Consider the following 19891-nt stretch of genomic DNA (forward strand, 5'->3'; position numbering starts at 1 on the left):
TTTGAATCCCGTATCTAACAGAAATGTAGTGAAATTTGTTTTTCTAATATTTTATATTTTCCAGCTTGACACTGACGATGCCATGCTCGCTCCTCCTACCTCCGTGCATCCTCTGCACTATCCCAAAGTGAAGCTGCAGATTCTCGGTCATCTGAGTGAAATCTGCCTCTCCGCTCCACCAGCATGTAGTCACATGAGTGCGGACACCAGAGCTGCATCCATGCCGTCTTTCTGACCGATTTATTTCCCGTGTTCCATATACCGGCGGTGACATTAAATACCCTCCTGTCGCCATGCTGCAGATTGGGGATGAAGTGATGTATTTCTCGGCTCTTTTCCTGCTCGTGTTATTGGCTACGAGGAGCGCCACCGGGGCCTCCCTCCTCACCGCATTCCTCTACGTCTTCATGGTGATGTTCCGGTTTCCTCCCGTGCCGGCGGACCAGGCCGGTCGAGTCCTGCGGCCCGGGGCTCCTTCAGGCAGCGTGCCGGTGGTGGCGCACCGGGGAGGGAGTCACGATGCTCCGGAGAACACCTTGGCAGCGATCAGAGAGGTCAGGCTGACAGAGAGACACGATCAGCTGAGACCGTGGAGCTCTATGAGAACGTGATACGGAAATTAGACAAATGATAAAAGGCCTTTGTATTTTATTTTGTAATCCAGCGCAGGGCTGGTGCTAGTAAATCTCTAGAGGGATGTTGGGGTCTTTTCGTTATGAGATTATATGCCGTAACCAAGGCATGTAGACCTTGTCTTTTGCATGCGATGCAGTGTTTTATTACTGTTCCAAATGCTGTCCCCAGCACTTTTCTTTTGAGCGTGTACCTCTTTTCTGTCCAGGTTATTTGTCTGTAGGTGAGTTTATATCTAATGACAATGTTATTCAGATATTTCTAACCAACGTGTCTTCATGGGCATCGGCGGTATGACCAAAAATGTATATCACGGTATTTTTCAAAATTCTGACGGTATCGCGGTATATCAGGTATTTTTTTTCCCTTGCATAATTACGCGTTCACAACGAGTTCTGAAATCCGGGGACACTTACAACTCGGAGATGTCCCAAGAAACAGGGACAATCCAGTTTAGTTTATTTTGACATATTTATTCACATTTTAACATATTTAAACTGCTATGTCTGTGATGTCAACAGCACCGGCTACCTAATAACTGTTGTTGTTGTCTGTGTGCAACATTTTTTTTTTTCTCATTCATAAAAAGGTAAAGTAAGGGGACAGGTTATCCAAAATAGTGACTGGTGCCCAGAAGTCGGGGACGTCTGGTCACCCTAAAAAACCCACAGAACTGACACTGTGATTTTTTTTGGAAGTTCTTCCTGTTTTCATGGTCTTCTCCTTTTGCTGCAAACTTTCCATCTTCACCACACCTCACAGTGATGCAGTCCTCCATGTTTAGAAGCACTACATCGAAAATGGTCTGGTCTGCACCTGTGTCTCGCAGTGCACCGTTCTGAGCGCTGTGTAATCAAATACACAACGAAAAAAATACCAGTATTCGGTATGAACCGGTATACCACCCAGCCCTATGTCTCCACGTGCAGCTCTTAAATGTCAGGGTCAGTAATGCCGTCCTAACCTTTCTTTTGTTGAGTTGCTGCCACCGACTTTTCTTGGTCGAAAAACAGTTTAATTTTCTGAGTAAGGATTTTGTGATCTTGTGCATTTCATCTTTAATTTTAGGCCAGTCGAAACGGAGCGACCGGAGTGGAACTGGACCTGAGCTTCACGGCCGACGGAGTGGCTGTGCTGATGGACGATGAGACTGTGGACCGCACCACCAACGGCTCTGGACAAGTCAACAAACTTCACTTTGTCCAGCTTAGGAGACTAGACGCTGCCGCTCGCCACAGGCTGAAGTAAGACTGTTTAATGCTTAGATTATAACAAAAAGAATGAAATATGAAATCACACACTTCCAACGTGATAAATAATGCAGCTGAGTGATGATGATACTTTATTTTTAGGCATTAGATATAATTTGATTAATACACATAGTAAATAAAATGTAACAAATGTGGTTTCTCTCGTCTCCAGGGACAAGTTCAGCGCAGAAAAGGTTCCAACTCTACAAGAGGCGGTGGAAGAGAGCATCAAACACCAGCTGACCATCTTCTTTGATGTCAAAGGTCAACCTGATAAGGTACTAATGCAAGTACAAGACATTTTTAAGGAAAAGAAAAAAAAATAGAACAGTAGCAAAGTATATATCAAAAAAAAAGAAAAAAACTATGTCATAATGATCAAATGTCAGGTTAAAGATGTAAGATAAGTGAATAACTAGACAGTCTTTAATTATCCATGAGGGAAATTACTTCAAAGTCAACTTTATTGTCAATTTCTTCACATGGACCAGACATACAAAGCAATCGAAAAAAAAGTTTGAAAATAAAAAATAAAATAAGTTAAAGAGTTCTAAATGTGTATGTAGACATAGCAGCAGCAAGTTTTTCTGTTGTGAGGTAGAGGTTCTAAACGTGCACTCTGTCACAGTAGCTTAGTTGCACATGAAAGAAACACTCTTAAAAACCACATGTAAAAAGAAATAAAATGAAATAAGATTAGATTAAAATTAAATTTAATAAAAGTATTATTTAGCAAAATAAAGATGAGGAATTACAGAGATTATATATGTTACATTGGAGGTAGTATGGGTAATGAATATAATAAAAAAAAATCAATAGAAATAAGAACAAGATTTAAACTTAATATTAAAAAATAAGGTGCTTGTTGATGGAAATTTTCAGAGTCTGTTGTTTGCATGGTTAATTACGCATGCTTCTGCATTACTGACATGGACAATACTAATTAAGAGCATTAATAAAATACACAATTCATTGACCTTTACACCTCTCTGTCCCAAATGCAACACTCCCAGGCTGCATCGGTGCTTCATGAGATGTACAAGAAGTTCCCGGTCCTTTACAATTCCAGCGTCGTTTGCTCCTTTGAACCCAAAGTCATCTACAAGGTAATGAAAAATATGGTCGCATACGTCAGTGTGGCGCCAAATCCTCATTCGTGACAGTTTACTCTCTGTTAATATGAACAAATGATGACCCCCATGATCTCCACGACACTAGTGCAGGCCTGTTATATCGGGATGCAAACGGTTTCTTCTGCTAGAGTGCAGAGGCCCTCCACTTCATTTTCAACGCAACACCAGGACCCTCTGAGCGCTGTCTCCTCTCGTGTCCACAGATGCGTCAGACCGACCCCCGCGTGGTCACGGCCCTCACGCACCGTCCCTGGAGACTGAGCCAATTTGCCGACGGCGCCCCTCGCACCCTCTCCTCATGGGGTCAGCTGTGGACCGGTGCTCTGGACATCCTGCTGGACTGGGCCCACCATCACATACTGTGGAAGCTCTGTGGAATCTCTGCCATCCTGGTGCAGAAAGACTCCATTTCAAAGTAAGAGTAGCTCATCGCTTTTAATCAGTTTAAAAGGATGGTTAAGTTGAATTGGGGTTGTATGAGGTACTTATTCATGGTACCTGCGCTGAAGCCAAGCACTGGAGTGATGTGGACTGGGTCAAAATGTATCTTAGCCACATAAAACAAAGCCAACAATTAAGTCAATATCATTTCAAGTGTATTTAGGACATCATCATGACTTTACTTTGTTCTGAGGCCGTCCTTTTAACAAGTGCCTAAAGCTGGTATGTCAAGCTTGTTAAAGCCACCAGACTCCATTGACAAAACCCGTCATTTTACCACACATGTGGCAGGAGTTGATGGTTGACTGGTGTGTGGCTTTGGTATTTTAACGTGATAATTTTGATCTTAACAAATCTCAAAACGACCAAAGTCACTTAATAACACAACCACCTAACTAATGATTTTAACAGCTCCTGTTTTTCCTGCGAGGTAAAACGACCTTTTTTGTCAATGGAGTCTGGTGGCTTTGAAGAAAGCATAGATCTACTGTGTGAAATGGCTTCAGTTCAGAAGGAAACAAAACTTAACCCAGCTGACTAAAGGTTTACCGGACACATTAGGGCGCATTTAGACAAACGGATCGGAAAGAAAGCTGGTGGTATGGAATTCTGACTAGATATTGAGTGTATTTAAGTGTCCTCCTCCTCCATTCTCGTCCTCAGGGACTATGTTCAGTACTGGGCAGAGAGAGGGGTGGAGGTGCTGGGCTGGACCGTCAACACCGCCGTGGAGAAGGACTACTACCAGAACCTGCTGGAGATCGGCTACATCACCGACAGTCTGCTGGAAGACTGCGAAGCTCATTTCTGAAATTAGTCACGCGAACACACACACACACGCAGGGATGTTCAACTCTTTACTATTTCTATGTTAGAGGTCGATAAACGAGACTACTGCATTTTGCCAGCTCCTCTCAAAGAACATAAAATCCTGAAATGTGTCATAAGTTGAAGCGAGAAGTTTGGTGCTTATTACTAACTGTCATTCAAACAAAGATTTCTATGATTTACTCGCCTGTAGCTGGTATACAGGTGATTTCCCCTTAAACTATACCACAGACACTCTTCTTAATTCTTATCCAACTGCAATACCTCCACATTACCCGGACCAGGGATTATTCTGTACCTTAAAGACCTTTTCTACCTTCTGCGGTGAACTTCCAGGGGCTTTGTTGCACCTTTTGGGACGCCAGGGTATATGCCGTAGTTATGATATTACCTTTTAAGGCCTGCTTTCATAGCTAGATTGCGACCTCTAGAAGGTGACCTGTGAATGTTCCATGACTTCACTGAAACTTGCCTTCTGTCATTAAAGTTAGAAGAGCTACAAGACATTAAGGATTATATAAGACTACGCTAGGATAATATGTTTGGGTGAGCATGAGGTAGAGATGAATATTATATTTGCATCTTGTTTTAACACAATCACTGTATGTGGATAAGGGTAATTTACTGCATATTCAAGGCCAGATTGATATGTTATTTTATCTTTTTGTGACATTTATCACGTCACTGATCCAAGTTCTGCTGTGAGAAGTGCTGCTCGTGATTAATAATTCTCATTTTATGTCGGAACTGTTCTTTTAATGTCAAGTAGGACGGTGAAGAATGTCAGTATAAAAGTCCCCTCGTGTGCAACTCGCCTGTAACTGTGAAATGAAACGTTTTCATCAATAGTGATACGAAGGACATTGTAATAAACTGAGGTTTGAAGGAGAAAAAAAATACTTTTAATCAGATAAAGTTGTGGTCTGAGATTTAATTGTGAAATTAAACATTGTAGGTTTCCTCATCAATGAACATTTCATCATGCTCTTTAGGATGTGACGATTCCTGTTTCCTAAAATAGTAAACATGTAGAAAAAGAGACGTTTCCTTTGTATCAGCTTCTGTTCATCATTTGAAATTAGTGCCGTAAAACCAAAACCTGGTTATACAGCACCTTTTATTTAATGATGCAATGATTGTGAAGACCAATGTGACACAAACTTGAATAATTCATACTGCTCTGTTACCGTTTTTATCTATATTTTTACCTTATTTATCTTGTTTAGTCACTGTTTACTTAGTATCTATATATTAAAGTTACTATGGGTAACAATCCGGGACCTGAGTGCATAATTTCGTTCCATCTCATGCTTCTGTATGGTTGCGAATGACAAATAAAAATCCTTGAATCCTTGAATCGTTCCATTTTTCTGCAGGATTTAATCTAGACTCTGGTCATGGCAAAACTTTATCAATGTCGTGCTGAATTGCCAAAGTAGTCCTCTTAGTTTTCAGATTCAAAAAAGCTAAAACTTGTCACTGAACCTTAATTTTCCTTCATGTCTCTGGAGAAAACCCAGGCAGACGCAGAGACAACATGACCCAGTCGGCCGATGGATTCGAACCCAGAACCTTCTTGCTAAACTTGGAGTTGTCCGGGATTACCTCCGACTTCAGCTGAGGTAAAGCGGCACCTGAGCATGATGCTATCACCGCCATGCCTCGCCATGTGCATGGTGCTCTTTTGCCGATGTGCTAATTTTTATTTATTTATTTATTTCACCAAACATTAAAAAATATATATCTAGGCTTGTACATGTATTGCATTAGAAAAAAAACATCTTTCCACTCAACTCTACACAAACAGCTGAAGAATACGGAAACACTTGCCAGAACTTGCCGAAAAAACTGCTGCTCCTTAATTAACTCTTGACAGCCTCCCTGGCCTGTTTTTTCTTAGTCTTCTCGTGAGTTTTGGAGGGATGTCCTGCTCTCACAATAATGTCACTGCTTGTCTTCACGGTGTTACATGATAACAATAATGAAATCCTCTGTTTGGCCTGTGGTACTTGTAGTAGCATGCAAGCAGGAAGGTCTCTAAAGTACTAAGAGGTGTGCCGTGTTTTGCATGAACACAGCCATATACCCGGTTATAAAAGTTATAATATGTCTTTCTTTCTTTCTTTCTTTCTTTCTTTCTTTCTTTCTTTCTTTCTTTCTTTCTTTCTTTCTGTTAAATGTGTCACAAAAATCACAACAAAAAAAATGCTCTTTTTCTTCTTTGCCACAACATCTCGACTAAAACCTGACTACAGTTGTGCGTAAAACGGTTCGTTACGTGCGCCGGATTTCTCCTGTGTGTGGTGTAAACACGGAGACCGTTGGCAGGTAGGTATTATTTATGTTACACTAAACATAGAGGCAGATGCGGAAGAAGTGTCCAGGATTAAATTGCTTTGTATGCATTGTGTAACCGTTCTCAATACAACACCTGAGGGAAATGCGGACAAAGGGCAGCTTCGTTGCTTCCCGAGAGTCTGAGGTGGGAAATTTAAAATAAATAAATAAATGATTAAACTGTCATCCGGAAGTATTTTTTTAAGATCCCGCGATTTGGCCCTTGGAGTCCCCTTGTGTTGGGAGTTTCGCTGCAGTCCCGGGACACTGTCTCTTTAAAACGCAGGAGGAGGCGTGTAGGGACGTCGAATAGTGTCGCGTTCAGACGGTTGGTGGACGTCTAGTGTCTTATGAATGACAGCCGCTGTCTCAGGTTATGTGACATTGTGGCAGGACAGGACGGGACAGGACACCGGAGTGACTTACGTGCGCGCATATCTGTCCGGACCGCAGGTGATATAAGGAAGGTGGAGATGCGCCGCGGCTGCTGCTGCTGCTGGTTTTACGCGGAGAGAAGCGCGGCGCTCGGTTCAGTTTCACGAGGTTACCAAACACTTCACCCGGTCTCATGCCAGCCCCGTGGATTCGCGCATTGTTAGTGAAAACCCTAACCTAATCCGCAGGAGGAAAAAGGGGGACAGATTCTTCACGCATCAGGAGAGTTTTTTTTTTTTTCTCATTGCCAGATCTTTGACGGATGCGCTTCACTTCTTGTGTCTTAACTAAGCAGGCCTGCTCCATCTGGGAGTCTTAGCCCCGAAGTGCCTAACTTTACGGTTTACAGGTGAGTTTGCCGGCGCGTGATGTACACGATTACAAGAGGTCCCAGCAAACTGGTCACCCAGCGACGCACAGGTGAGCTTTCACAACTGCAGCCATCTTTAAGCACACCTTCACAAACCCATGCATCCTCATGCATGACCTGATTCTTTTCTTTTTATTTCACTTTACTTCCCAGGGCCCACGCAACAGCTGGATAACAAAATCAACGACTTTAAGCACAAACAAACCTCCTGGAACATGCCCGAGTAAGTGTGCGATGACTAATCTTGTAATAAGTTTATTAGGTGTGGATGTTTCTTTCAGTTTGTTTTGGTGTGTGTTAGTGAGTGGAGGTTCCCTGGAAGCGGTGAGCGTCATCAGACTCTGTCAAGCAGCATTCATGCTCTCGCTTTCTTCCTCATGGCTCAGTCAGCTCACTCACCGCTGTTGTTTTAATGAATTTGAACCAGCCAGTCAGGTCGAGTGTGTGTGCATGTTTGCGTGCGTTTGTGTGTGACCTTGGGGGGAAGGCGAGGCGGCACATGGTCCTTCATTCAGCTGTTGTAGTTTCTGCTCGGGCCGACCTTGCTCAGACTTAGGGTCAGAGTTTAAGAAAGTCTCCCTGTGTTTGCAGAAATCATCCGAATACTTCTAATACTTTTATAATTCTTTTCGTTATTCTCCTTCGTGCCCCTCAGCCTTCCTGCGCCCAGGATAGTCTTCAACCGCCTGAACGGTAAGAAGTACCATCAGCCGGCGGCGGCTGCCCCCGCAGACGACCAGCACGAAGAGAGTTTCACCCCTGCGCACGAGGAGAACGTCAAGTTCGTGTACGAGGGTGAGGAAACGGATCGATTGGCCGTCTGACTGGAAATCTGAGAAGATGAGAGCAGACAATGCTTCTTTGTCGTGCCGTATCCAGACACACATCCCTTGTGAATGGCATTGTTTTACTATCAGGGTTTCTGAGAGCTTCCAACTTTCCTCCTCCTCCTCCTCCTCCTCCACCACCCCCTCCTCTCAGGGCTCACCCACACAGCTGCTCCGACACTGATAGGCACTAGATGTTTCTCTCACGCCCACATTTCACGGCCCTCATGACCCGCACTGGAACACGTGCTGAGGGGGGAAACAGCAAAGAGAGAGAGTCCCTGTCGACTCCGCACGGCGACCCGGGCTTCTTTTTTAACGTTCGCCTCCGGTCTCCAGGAGACCCCTCTTGGCTCAGCTGTTCGTGCTTTCTGTGTGTCCCCCTTGTTGGCATTGAACCTCAGCCACAGCAGCTCATAAACAACCTCACTGACCTTGTCTTCGAGTGGACAAGGGCACAATGTAGGCCCGACCTCCTCCCCTTTCTAGAAAAAGATTGCTGTACAGGGGAGGGGGGGATTCTGAACGTTGTGACCTGGAAGGAGCTACCAGAGATGTTCACACACACACACACACACACACATACACATCACAGAAAACACTTTTATTCTTTGACATACAAACATTTGCCTGAGGTGCCTCTTGAAAAGCGGTTGTGGACTTTACTTTGGGTGTGACAGAAGTTTATTTCTCATTCAGATAAAGGCATTTTGTTATTGACCGAGCTGTCGTGTTTCCAGCCTGGCAGGAGGTGCTGCAGCAGCAGGAGCAGGGACCCAGCCAGGGGCCGGAGGTGACCCACAGAGCGGTCCACTACAAAGAGACCGCCCCCGGCCCACACATGGACGGTGAGTACAGCTGCCTCTCCTCCTTCTCCTCCTTGTCTTCAAGTCTTAACTCTGCGTGCATTTAGGAGTTTTAGTGCAGTAATGCATGGAGGAAGAGCAAGTACAAGTTGCCAATTAACAGAAACACTGGTGTGATTAATTCTATAAAGTTTAATGGCATCACACATTACATCCTCCACACGTTTCATACACTGTTTCAGCATAAACTTAACATTTTAACTGTCTTCATGCAGGGTTCAGTGCAGGACTGGTTTATTAAAATACATCCTGTTTCTAGTGTACCTAGAGAACTAGTTAGTGTAATGTATACAGTCCCTAATTGCACTGTATTTTAATTTCTATTGGCTTTCACATTTTATTTTGAAATTACGTACCGGATGTTGTGATATCACGTTAGCTCGACAGGTGTGTTGCAGTTCTTAAACGTGACCACTAAATGGCTGTGGTTGTTCGCCGTTAAACTAGCTTAATTCCAACGACAGATTGCAACATAAACGAGTGTTATATTATCGTGTTTTGGTTCCTGTGTTTCAGTTTAGTGTGATAGATTGAGCGATGTGAAATGCTAGCATGCTAATGTCTTGGTTGGTGTTAGCACACCGTGAATATCTTTAGCACGTCTCACGACCGGAAACCTTTTTGTAAAATAATGTGTGTCAATTAACAAACTGTTTTATTGCATGGCTATGTTTGTAGCTTACGAGTTAATAATTAGTTCCACACTTTTTATGATGCAGGTTGTAAACGTCCGTTAGAATCAGAGCCGTATATTAGAGAGAGTCTGGCCACCTCAAATCATGGGCGCCATGTTTGCTACATCGGAGGGAAGATTTTACCGTGTAAACCTAAGGGGCGGACGTGCTACGTTGAAATAAATGTCTTATTTTCACCATTAACGAGTCTGTAAATGTTATTGCTAACATCTGTCAATATGTGAAAGGTCCTCACTTAAATATCCCACCGTCTACTTACTTTAAATATCTTAAATGAGAACACGGGAGAACTCAGTCTCCCGTGTTCATTCATCGCTGCTAAACGTTTGAAATTACTCAGAAAAATTGAAAATACTCAGAAATAGTGAAAATTAAACTAGTCCCACTGTTATTTAGTATTATCATTATAACATTAGCATGCGCAAATACCATGCACACATAGGTTTCATAGTATGTGTATATTTTTCTACGCCTTTCGTTTGGATAACTAGCTAGCATAAGGTTAGCATAAGGCTCGGTTAACTTCAAACTTAGTTCATTTGTAAAGCGGTGTTTTTGAGATCATTGTACATAATGATGGTAGGACTTTATTTTTCCTATACAAAATCTTAACAAATGTCAAACTTTTCCTCTTTCCCAGACATGTGCTGCAGCCATAGGCTGAGCTCTGTTATTGCCACTTCTTTATTGGTGAATATTGGTTAGAAGTATCCGACATGGCGCCCATGAAACACGTGACCAGCTCAGAACCAATCAGCATAGCGGAAAGGCTCAGCTGGTCCATTCCCTAGTTGGCCGGACTCTCTTAATATACGGCCCTGGTTAGAATTACACTGCGGTTAATGATCAACGTAGATGTGATTTAAGTTAGACATAATACGATCACAAAGACTTCCGGTCAAAGTTGTAAAAATAAAAGCATCCGAATTATTTATTCCACAGATTCCATCTATTTGTCAGGTTTCTCAAGTGCAGTGATGATTATATTCATCATCTCACGTTGTCGACTCTCTTTTCTCAGATTTTGTGCCCATAGATCTGGATGAGTGGTGGGCCCAGCGCTTCTTGGCCAACATAGACAAGTTATCCTGACCCTCCTCTGGATTCGGATGCTCTTCGACAGTCGGGAGGTGAGACCTGAAAGTTTCGATAGCTCATGGAGCGAGAAGATGGCGTGATGGGTCAACGCGCTCCCCTCCCCCTCCCAACTCTGATGTGATTCAAACGGACTTGACAGCGCTGGGACGCTGACAAAAAACAAAACAAACAAACCAAGTACTGAGAATCACTTTATTTGAACTCATCTGCCCATCATCTCCAAACATCCAGTCTGTGACACACGTGAGGATGACGCCTTGAAGCGGAGGGTTTCCTCGTACTCGCCCTCACAGCAGAGATGTTACTTTGAAATGCAGTAAAATTGTATTTTGAAGTAAATTCTGGATTTGACGCTTCTTCTTTTTCATTTTCCTGAAACGTGTTTTATTTCTGTAAGTTGATGTGGACGGGGGAGCAACCAGCCAAGATTACCAGTGAGGTTGACAAGTACTTGCAAAGAAAGCCTGGTTCGACAACACTGACAGCTACACACCTTACATACAATTTTAGGCTGCTAATGAACCACAAGAGTGAACATAAATATAACAAAAAGACAGGTTCATAGAGAAAGACAAGGGGGTTACGACATGTCAGTCGTGTCATTAGCTGCACTAACATTTTATTTCAACAGGTTCAACATTCAATGCATCTCACTCACTTAATTCTTTTTTTTGTGTAGCTGATTTATTTTGGTGGTACCTGCTCTTTTGAACAGCATGTCAACATTTAACACACAACCGTTTTTAAAAAGGGCGTGACAGGAATGTGACTGACAGGCGTTAACCGCACCCAGCCGGCCGATGAAATCCAACACAAACTGAAACTCTGAAGGAAAATGGTTCAGGAGTATAGACGTAGAAGCAGTTTTTTTCCTTTTTAAGCCTTTTCCCGTGCGCTCCATCATCGGGAACTAAAAGCACTCCAGAGGGGGGGGGGGATGTGAAAGAAATGATGGCTCCAGGTGAACAGCGGCCTGTGGCGTTCTGCAGTCCTCCAGCTCTGACCTACAAGCCGCTGTCATCTAAACACAGTCTGCACTGCTGGTGTCTGCAGGTGACTCTCAGTGCTTCTCCAAAGCTTTAGTCAGGAGGTCGGTGAGGCGGGAAATCATGGGCCGGGGATCGTCGTTCAGACCTGCCGCGATCATGGCGTTGTCATAGATCTGGAGAAGATAAATTAATGGAATCATATTGAAAATGTATAGAATAGCATATTACGGCATATTATGATGAGTTTAAAGTGAGACACTACAGGTGAATAGGGTTACTAATAGATATCACCATGAGCTTTTCCAGTTGTTTGCTTACTTTTTGTTTCACAAGGTTTCTCTGAATTTATATTTAAATATGCAAATTAGGTCGTATCTACTTAAATATGCACTAATTTCCAGTATAGAAATCTGAATAATGGCCAAAGTGAGAATCAAAATTCTTTAATTTTATTTCCAATCACTTCTATTCATTACGTACTTCCATAAATCTTTAAAGTTTAAACCTCTTTTCTGGTTTATCCTTTCTGACAAAATGCTTTTAATGTGAAAGATTTCTACCGGAAGTTGAGTTTCACTGGCAAAAGCATCAAAAAGAAAAGGGAAATCCTTTTAACACATAACATGTAATATAAAGGGTTCACACAATTATTATCATTAAAGAAGGTTACTCTCAACATGGGGAGTCTGTTGTGTTAAAAAACAACGTGCATTTTTACAGTGCAAATTCCAGCTTTACTCATTAATTTTGTACTCGCAGTGAACAGTCTCCCCATATTGAGAGTAACATTATCTAATGAGAATAAAATACACGCCATATTGGATTAGGCCGTTTGTGTTACAGTACAAAATATATTAGTAATTCAGGATTATGCACTGTAAAAATGTGCATTATTAATTTTTTTTGAAGATTTCTTGTAAATATGGAAGAATGAATTTAAGATTTAATTTAATTAGATTTAATTAAAAGGAGACTAGCTTGGAAGTTCCCATGTCCATAAAATCACAGGGAAACGGAGAATTAATTACGGCAGCTAAGTATCAGAATCATTTGGGGTCATTTTATGCAGTGATGGACAGAAGAGGAATGGCGACAATCGAATCGACAATTTTTCCTTGTAATGAAATCCAAATGATGACAAATAGCTTCCACACTCAAATTCTGATAATACTTTAGTCCTGGTACGTCAAGCTACAGAGATGTAAACTCAGAAAACAATGATGATTATTATAATAATGGTAATAATAATCGCACAGTACCTGTTCCAGTAACAATCCAGCCAGTTCGGAGTTTGTGTCCTTCAGCGCTTGCAGCTTCTTGATCAGATCATGTCTATGAGATTAAAAGTAGAGCACATTTAGAAGTGGACAATAAAACATGATCACATTCTCTTTTAATTTCGCCAGACACGCCCGTCTCTCTTACCCTGCGTTTATCTCCAGCGTTGGCTGCAGTATCTGCGCCCTCTCCTCGGGGCTGCGCGCCACCTGCTGGGTGCGGAGGAAGTGGCGTGCGGCGCCCATTTCCAGCACGGTGATCATGGCTGGGTGGGTGTCGAGACGAGGAGTCAGCTGAGGAGCAAACGTGTCGTTATCCGTGTGTGTTTAAGACGTTTTCAGGACTTATTTAACTACTGAGATGAAACACTCCAGACTCTCTATTACCTTAATGTTGGTGACTCTGAAACCTAAAACGTTCTTCATCCACGCTATCAGGTCGTCGGCCTGCTCCTGTGTGAGGCGCTCGGACGCTGCAGAGGATTTAAATATAAAGAAAAAACAAAGTCAAGATTCCAGCTGCGACAGAGACGTGCTACTAAACCTAACAGGATACACGTGAGAGGAGCAGACCTGGCTTATTTTCCTCGTACTTCTCCTCCTTGTAGTGATCCACCACGATGTCGGTCTCGACCGAGATCAGCTTCTTGTTGTCGAAGGACCTGAGGTGGAGCAGGGTCAGCTCGTCGAACTGCTCGTAGCAGAACAGCACCTGGACACGGAAAATAGACAGAATAGATTTAAAAAAATAAATGATGTGAAGTCCTAAAACTAGAGGATGTTTAGTCGTGTCAGAGTTATTACCTCCATGTCTTTCTGTTTCATGGCCTCGTAGTAGGGCGAGTGCTCTGCTAGATGTCTGTTGGGGGCGCACAGGTAGTAGATGTTGCGCGTCCCGGCCTTCATGCGGGACGAGTACTCCACCAGGTTAGTATGTTGGCCGGCTGGCAAAGCCGACGACTCGTATCTCAACAGCTTGGCGATGTCCTCCTACAGAAAGAAACACGAGGAAGAGGCCGCTGCTGTAAACCATGTCACATAAAAGGTTATTATTCCCCCACTACAAACTACTAAAAACCAAAGGGGGGGGCACCTTGACGTCTTGCTCCTGGGTGGTGATGATGCCTTCTCTCATGAAGAGGCCGTAGTCCTCGAAGAACTTGTTGTACTTCTCCGGCTCCTTCTTGCTCTGCTCCAGCAGGAAGCGAATCACTCTCTGCTGCAGGACGTCACGGAGCTTCCTGAAAGATTAGTTCATCAGCATCAGAGGAAAAGAAGTGACGTGCGGATCGATACGGAAATATCGATACTTCCGATACCAGCTAAAATCGACTCCCAAATCAAAATTTTTGTTACAAAAAGCTGTTATGTAGCTGGACAGAGTAAAGTATAAAAGAAGTTCTGCAGCGTTAACTACCAAAAACATTAAGGTAAATAGAAAAAAATGGTGATCTTAGTTTCTTCGCATATTTTGGGTGGATGTGTGTATTGAAAGAGTTACGTCACCGCTACGTGAAATTAAGTCACTTGCCGTTTTCCCGAGAGTTGGTTAAGTGAGAAAAAGCGTTTTTAAAATCGGTCCAGGCGTCGTCCTAACCCAGCAGTGCGCCTGCTAGCTTTAGCTTAGCATAAGTGCTGTAATGTAGTGTTGCCAGTCATTTGCAAAAAAAGAAAGCATTTTCCTAATTACTTCTTGTGACCTGCACATTCACATCAAATACAAATGTCAATGCAATTAACACGAAGGGATTGACTAGGGCAGATATAGACTTGGGACTATAGTCTGGCAAAGAACTGCTGCCAGATGCAAAGATTGGCAACACTATGCTAAGCTAAAGCTAACAGCATTAGGACAACGCCTGGAGCGATTTAAAAACATTTTTAAATCTAAGCAGTGAGTGAATAAAGTTCACATAGAGGTGTTGTATCCCTTTAATTAGTTGACGTTTTGTGTAAAGAAAAAAGGAGCTTATTTTCAGACACAGCAAATACACAGCGAGTGGAAAAACAGATCAACTGTGCAACACTTGAGTTGTACCTGATGAGGGCGCTCTCTTGCAGCAGCTCTCTGCTCAGGTTCAGGGGAATGTCCTCACTGTCCACCACACCTGCACACACACACACACATATGTTGAGTTAAATGCAAAACAAACCCATTAAGTGTCTGATTTGTCCTTTCTGACAAAATGCTTTTAATGTGAAAGATTTCTACAGGAAGTTGAGTTTCACTGGCAAAAGCATCAAAAAAAAAAAAAAAAAAAAAATTAAAATCATTGTAACACATAACAACATGTAATATAAAGGGTTCACACGATTTATTATTATCAATGGTTACTCTCAACATGGGGAGTCTGTTGTGTTAAAAAAAAAACAACAATGTGCATTTTTACAGCGCAAATTCCAGCTTTACTCATTAATTTTGTACTCGCAGTGAAGTCTCCCCATATTGAGAGTAACATTATCTAATGAGAATAAAATACACGCCATATTGGATTAGGCCGTTTGTGTTACAGTACAAAATATATTAGTAATTCAGGATTTTGCACTGTAAAAATGTGCATTATTAATTTTTTTTTGAAGATTTGTAAATATGGAAGAATTAATTAAAGACTGCATTAAAAGGAGACTAGCTTGGAAGTTCCCATGTCCATAAAATCACAGGGAAACAGGGACAATTAATTACAGCGGCTAAGTATCAAAATCATTTGAGTTCATTTTATGCAGTGATGGACAGAATGAATGAATGTGAACATGCTTCAGACCTCGAAGGAAGCGCAGCCACTTGGGTAAGATGTCAGCGGCTTTGGTCTGGATCAGGACCTTCCTGCTGTACAGCGCCACGCTGGAGCCCATCTCCCTGCTCACGTCGAACATGCTCGGCTTCTGTTGAGGAACAAATGCTGCCGTTACGCAAGAACAACCTCATCATGCTTTTTTTTTTTTTTTTTTTATGTTTTGCAAAACACCTGTAATAAATAAAGTGTCACAAAAACTCACGGCATCGGGGACGTAGAAGATGCTGCGGATGTTGAGCGGGGCGTCGGCGCGGTAGTGCAGGGTGTAGCGGGGCTTGTCGTACGCCTGGGCGACGTACCGGTAGAATTCCTCGTGCTGCCAGTCGCTAATTTCCTTTGGGTCCATCATCCACAAGGCCTGGAGGAAGAAAAATAGACATATTTCCATTTAGTCATCTGTTTATTTATTTATTCTAAATGCTATTAAATATTTACCGACATGGCGACATTGTGTAGACATGGATATATAATTGTATGTATGTGGATTCTGTTTGAAATTGGTTTCTATTACTTTTATTTTACATGTTAATGCTATGATTCAAGCTAATGCTGCTAATCTCCATGCTCAACTGTCACTCAACAGTCGCCGTAACCATGGAGACGTCCACTTGCTGTGACATCACGTGCGTACCCTCTACAGAAATCCACCTGGCTCAGTTTTAGCTTTAAGCTATAACATGGACTGTGATGTTTAGCGGATACGGTTTAGGTGAAGAAGCGTGTCCCTGTCGCTCTTACACCAAGAGAAGAACAGATCTAGAGAAACTCACCTGCAGAGTGTTGAGCCTCCGTCCGTTCAGGAAGATGGGGAAGCTCACGAAGTTGCTGTACTTTGTTACAACATCTGAAACAGAAACAATGGCAGTGATGCGTTCACTTTCCTCACTGCAGCTTTAATTGACCAAACCTAAGCAGCTGCTGCTGCTGTTGTACCTTTCACTCTGTCCTCAGTGGCAAACTCCTTGCAGTCCTCTTTCAGGTGAAGCACAATCTTCGTCCCCTGCTGGACGCCACTGGCCTCAGCAATCTCAAAAACTCCAGAGCTGAACGAATCAAAAAATTGTCGGAGGATTATATTTTCGATCACTGATTGGACGCGCAGTTGTCGTCTGCTGCAGAGGAGAATCAAGTCATAGCGACGCATCGTTGCTCTCACCCGTCTGAGGACCACTTGTACCCGGGCGAGCCGGGCTCAGCGGCGCGAGAGTACACGTCCACGCGGTCGGCCACCATGAAGGCGGAGTAGAATCCGACGCCAAACTGACCGATGATGGTGCTGCTGGCCTCCGCCTGGTTCTGGAGAGCATCCAAAAATGCCTACGAGAGAGGGAAAGAAATTTCACTTAAACAAAGTGACAAAAAAAAGGATGTTGCAAGAAAGGCGCACAGACACAACAAAAGAGAGAAGACAAGAACAACACTCACCTTGGAGCCAGAACGGGCGATAGTCCCCAGGTTGGCCACCAGCTCCTCTTGGGTCATACCAACTCCTGTGTCCTGTTGAATTACAGAGAATCCCAGTAAGTCCAAAAAAAATAATAAAAATAAATAAAAAAATGACATCCTAGCATGTTGCATCATATTCATCCACCAGGTGGCGACCTATGTCTAGTTTGTCCAGGTGTAAATTGACAATCTCAACAGAAAGATGATAAGCAATCCAAAAGAAAATAAAACCAGACCAAATAAAACCATTTTTTTATAGTGTTAAAGCAGTGAGGTTGTAGAAAATCATCCAGAGACAACATGAGGGCGTACCTGGATGGTAAAGGTGCCTTTTGCGGCATCGCTCTGCAGGTGGATCTCCATAGGAGCCGTGTCACCGCCACCCGTGATCAGTTTGTGGCGCAGTTTCTCCAGAGCGTCGCTGCCGTTAGAGATCAGCTCCCTGATGAAAACCTAACGACCCACGAGGAATTAGTCCCTGAAGAGCAGTTAACACTTAAGGCTGGACTCCGTTTTTACGCAGAACGTTCTTACCTCTTTTTCAGAGTACAGGGACCTGGCGACAATGTCCAGCAGCTTTTTTGTTTCAGCCTGAAACTCATGTTTGGAAAAATTACCTGAGGAGATGAGAGGAAATCAGTATTTAGATTAACCGTCGCCCAGGCAACAAATATTCAGCTTTGTGCCAGAATATTCAGGAGGAATCGTGTCTGTGTCAGCACCTTCTACAGACTCCGTATCGCTGATGATGGTGTGCAGAGGCTCCTCCTCTGGGTCCTTCTCTACCTCCTGGGTGCTGTAGTAAGACTGCTGGCTGAAGCCGAGGCCGGACCACTGCGAGCTCCACACCCTGGATCGACCGCTCCACCTCTGCTGCCGTCCAACCTGCAGGTCTGAAGACAGAGGAAGATGGTGGGACGGCGTCGGAAGGAAACCGTGGCACCGAGTGCTGGAAACATTTCTTAAGAGAGTTTGATCTAAGTTGAAATGATGGCAATGATGTGAGTGGGGAGTCCATTCAATCAGCGTGATCTTATTTCCAAAGTCAGTCTGAGATGATTTTAACTTTGTGACATGCTGCAAAATTTTGCTAGTAGTATTTATCAGGGTAACATGGGTATGTTGTGGTCATTAAAGGATGGACATGGTCAGCAGCAATAATTCCTTTTTCTTATTTGACAGGAGTAGCACCCAGTGTGGTTTTCTGCTGCTGTAGCGCATCTTATTCAAGTTTCGAGAGAGATGCTGTTCTGCATATCTGGATATTTGAGTTACTTTCTATTAGATCTGGGTGGTACACCGGTTCATACCAAATACCAGTATTTTTTTCTGGCTTTTTTGGCTTGTGCCAAAAAAAAAGGTGCCGTGCCGGCTAAAGCTGTCCCAGAAAATGTCCCCAATTTTAGCTTTTTATGAATGACAGAAAAAAATGTTGCACGCAGACTCCAACTATTACGGTAGCTGGTCGCTCTGCTATTGACATTACAGACACAGCAGTTTAAATATGAATAAATGTGCCCAGAGAGCTGTCGCTCGTTGGATATTTTTCTCGTTTTCAGACCATTCTCTATAAATTGTAGTATTTTCTTTATTTTATTTTCTGTTTGAATTTATGGGGTGAGAGAGTGAGTAAATATAAAAATAACCATATTATGGATGTTGTCCAAAGTTATTATTTTTAGTACAGAATATTCCCTTTTCTGCCTCCACATACAATGTTGACTAGGTGAGCACCCTGGGGTTCAGGAAAAAACAAAAAAACAAAAAAAAGGTTTGATGCAGTGAATAAAAAAATAAAATTGGAGCCCTGTAGAGTACAAGCCATTTGTAATTAAAGGTGTGCAACTGTACTTTTGTTTACATTTTATACTACAAGGTTTCTATTTTACAAACTGCACAACAGCTAAGTAACCTGTGGTTGTTCGAAGCTGTAAGTGAACTGTAAAACAACTGGCTCGAGGTGCAGGTTGACAACCAGTTCACACATGAACTTGTGTTTCTCGGCTAACAAACAGAACTAACCTCTGGGAACGAGGGGCGCCGCACTTCTCACGCTCAGGCCCCGCGCACATGACGTTAGCGGAGAAGCCGTCCTCCGACAAGAACCGAGGGCGAACCGAGCCAAGGCGAGACAGCGGGACATGGCGACACACGGGACGGGGACTAGATGTCAAATGTGACCGGGCGGTTGACCCACGGAGACACGGAGACACACGCTAAACCTGCTACAGCCGGGGACGTGCGACGGCGCGTTGAAATGACGTCATACGTCCGTCCAGCCATCTGCCTGATGAAAAAGTGGTGATTACGCATTCAAGTTGTACTTTCATTTTGTCTGCAAGTCTAAACACGACTTGATTTTTGTTGTTGTTGTTGTTGTTTTTCTTAATATATAAAACCTCGAGTTGCTTATTACTGGATCCATTTATTATTCAAAATAAATAATTATTGACATTTAATTTTTGATTTCC

General features: G+C 43.0%; 3 protein-coding genes across 3 annotated transcripts; 2 read left to right on the forward strand and 1 right to left on the reverse strand.

Moving 5' to 3' along the window:
• Positions 1-106: 106 nt before the first annotated feature.
• LOC124997451 (glycerophosphodiester phosphodiesterase 1-like) lies at positions 107-5274 on the forward strand. The gene is made up of 6 exons (XM_047571150.1): positions 107-554; positions 1702-1877; positions 2056-2161; positions 2897-2989; positions 3220-3431; positions 4121-5274. The coding sequence occupies exons 1-6, from the start codon at positions 294-296 to the stop codon at positions 4266-4268; spliced, it is 996 nt and encodes a 331-aa protein (XP_047427106.1). The 5' UTR covers positions 107-293; the 3' UTR covers positions 4269-5274.
• A 1635-nt stretch (positions 5275-6909) lies between these two features.
• On the forward strand, positions 6910-11264 carry LOC124997452 (MAPK regulated corepressor interacting protein 2-like). Its single transcript, XM_047571151.1, has 5 exons — positions 6910-7477; positions 7581-7650; positions 8083-8222; positions 8995-9102; positions 10837-11264. The coding sequence occupies exons 1-5, from the start codon at positions 7426-7428 to the stop codon at positions 10905-10907; spliced, it is 441 nt and encodes a 146-aa protein (XP_047427107.1). The 5' UTR covers positions 6910-7425; the 3' UTR covers positions 10908-11264.
• Positions 11092-19679, reverse strand: trap1 (TNF receptor-associated protein 1). The gene is made up of 18 exons (XM_047571149.1): positions 19443-19679; positions 18143-18313; positions 17955-18037; positions 17733-17873; positions 17400-17471; positions 17131-17291; positions 16908-17017; positions 16745-16818; positions 16177-16332; positions 15942-16062; positions 15218-15287; positions 14273-14420; positions 13984-14169; positions 13753-13891; positions 13567-13652; positions 13328-13473; positions 13162-13234; positions 11092-12075 (listed from the first exon to the last, which is right to left on the reverse strand). Exons 1-18 carry the CDS (start codon positions 19561-19563, stop codon positions 11974-11976), a joined length of 2160 nt encoding a protein of 719 aa, XP_047427105.1. The 5' UTR covers positions 19564-19679; the 3' UTR covers positions 11092-11973.
• Between the last annotated feature and the right edge of the window lie 212 nt (positions 19680-19891).

Source organism: Mugil cephalus, chromosome 20, assembly GCF_022458985.1.
Source record: "Mugil cephalus isolate CIBA_MC_2020 chromosome 20, CIBA_Mcephalus_1.1, whole genome shotgun sequence".
In the NCBI taxonomy this organism is placed as follows: domain Eukaryota; kingdom Metazoa; phylum Chordata; class Actinopteri; order Mugiliformes; family Mugilidae; genus Mugil; species Mugil cephalus.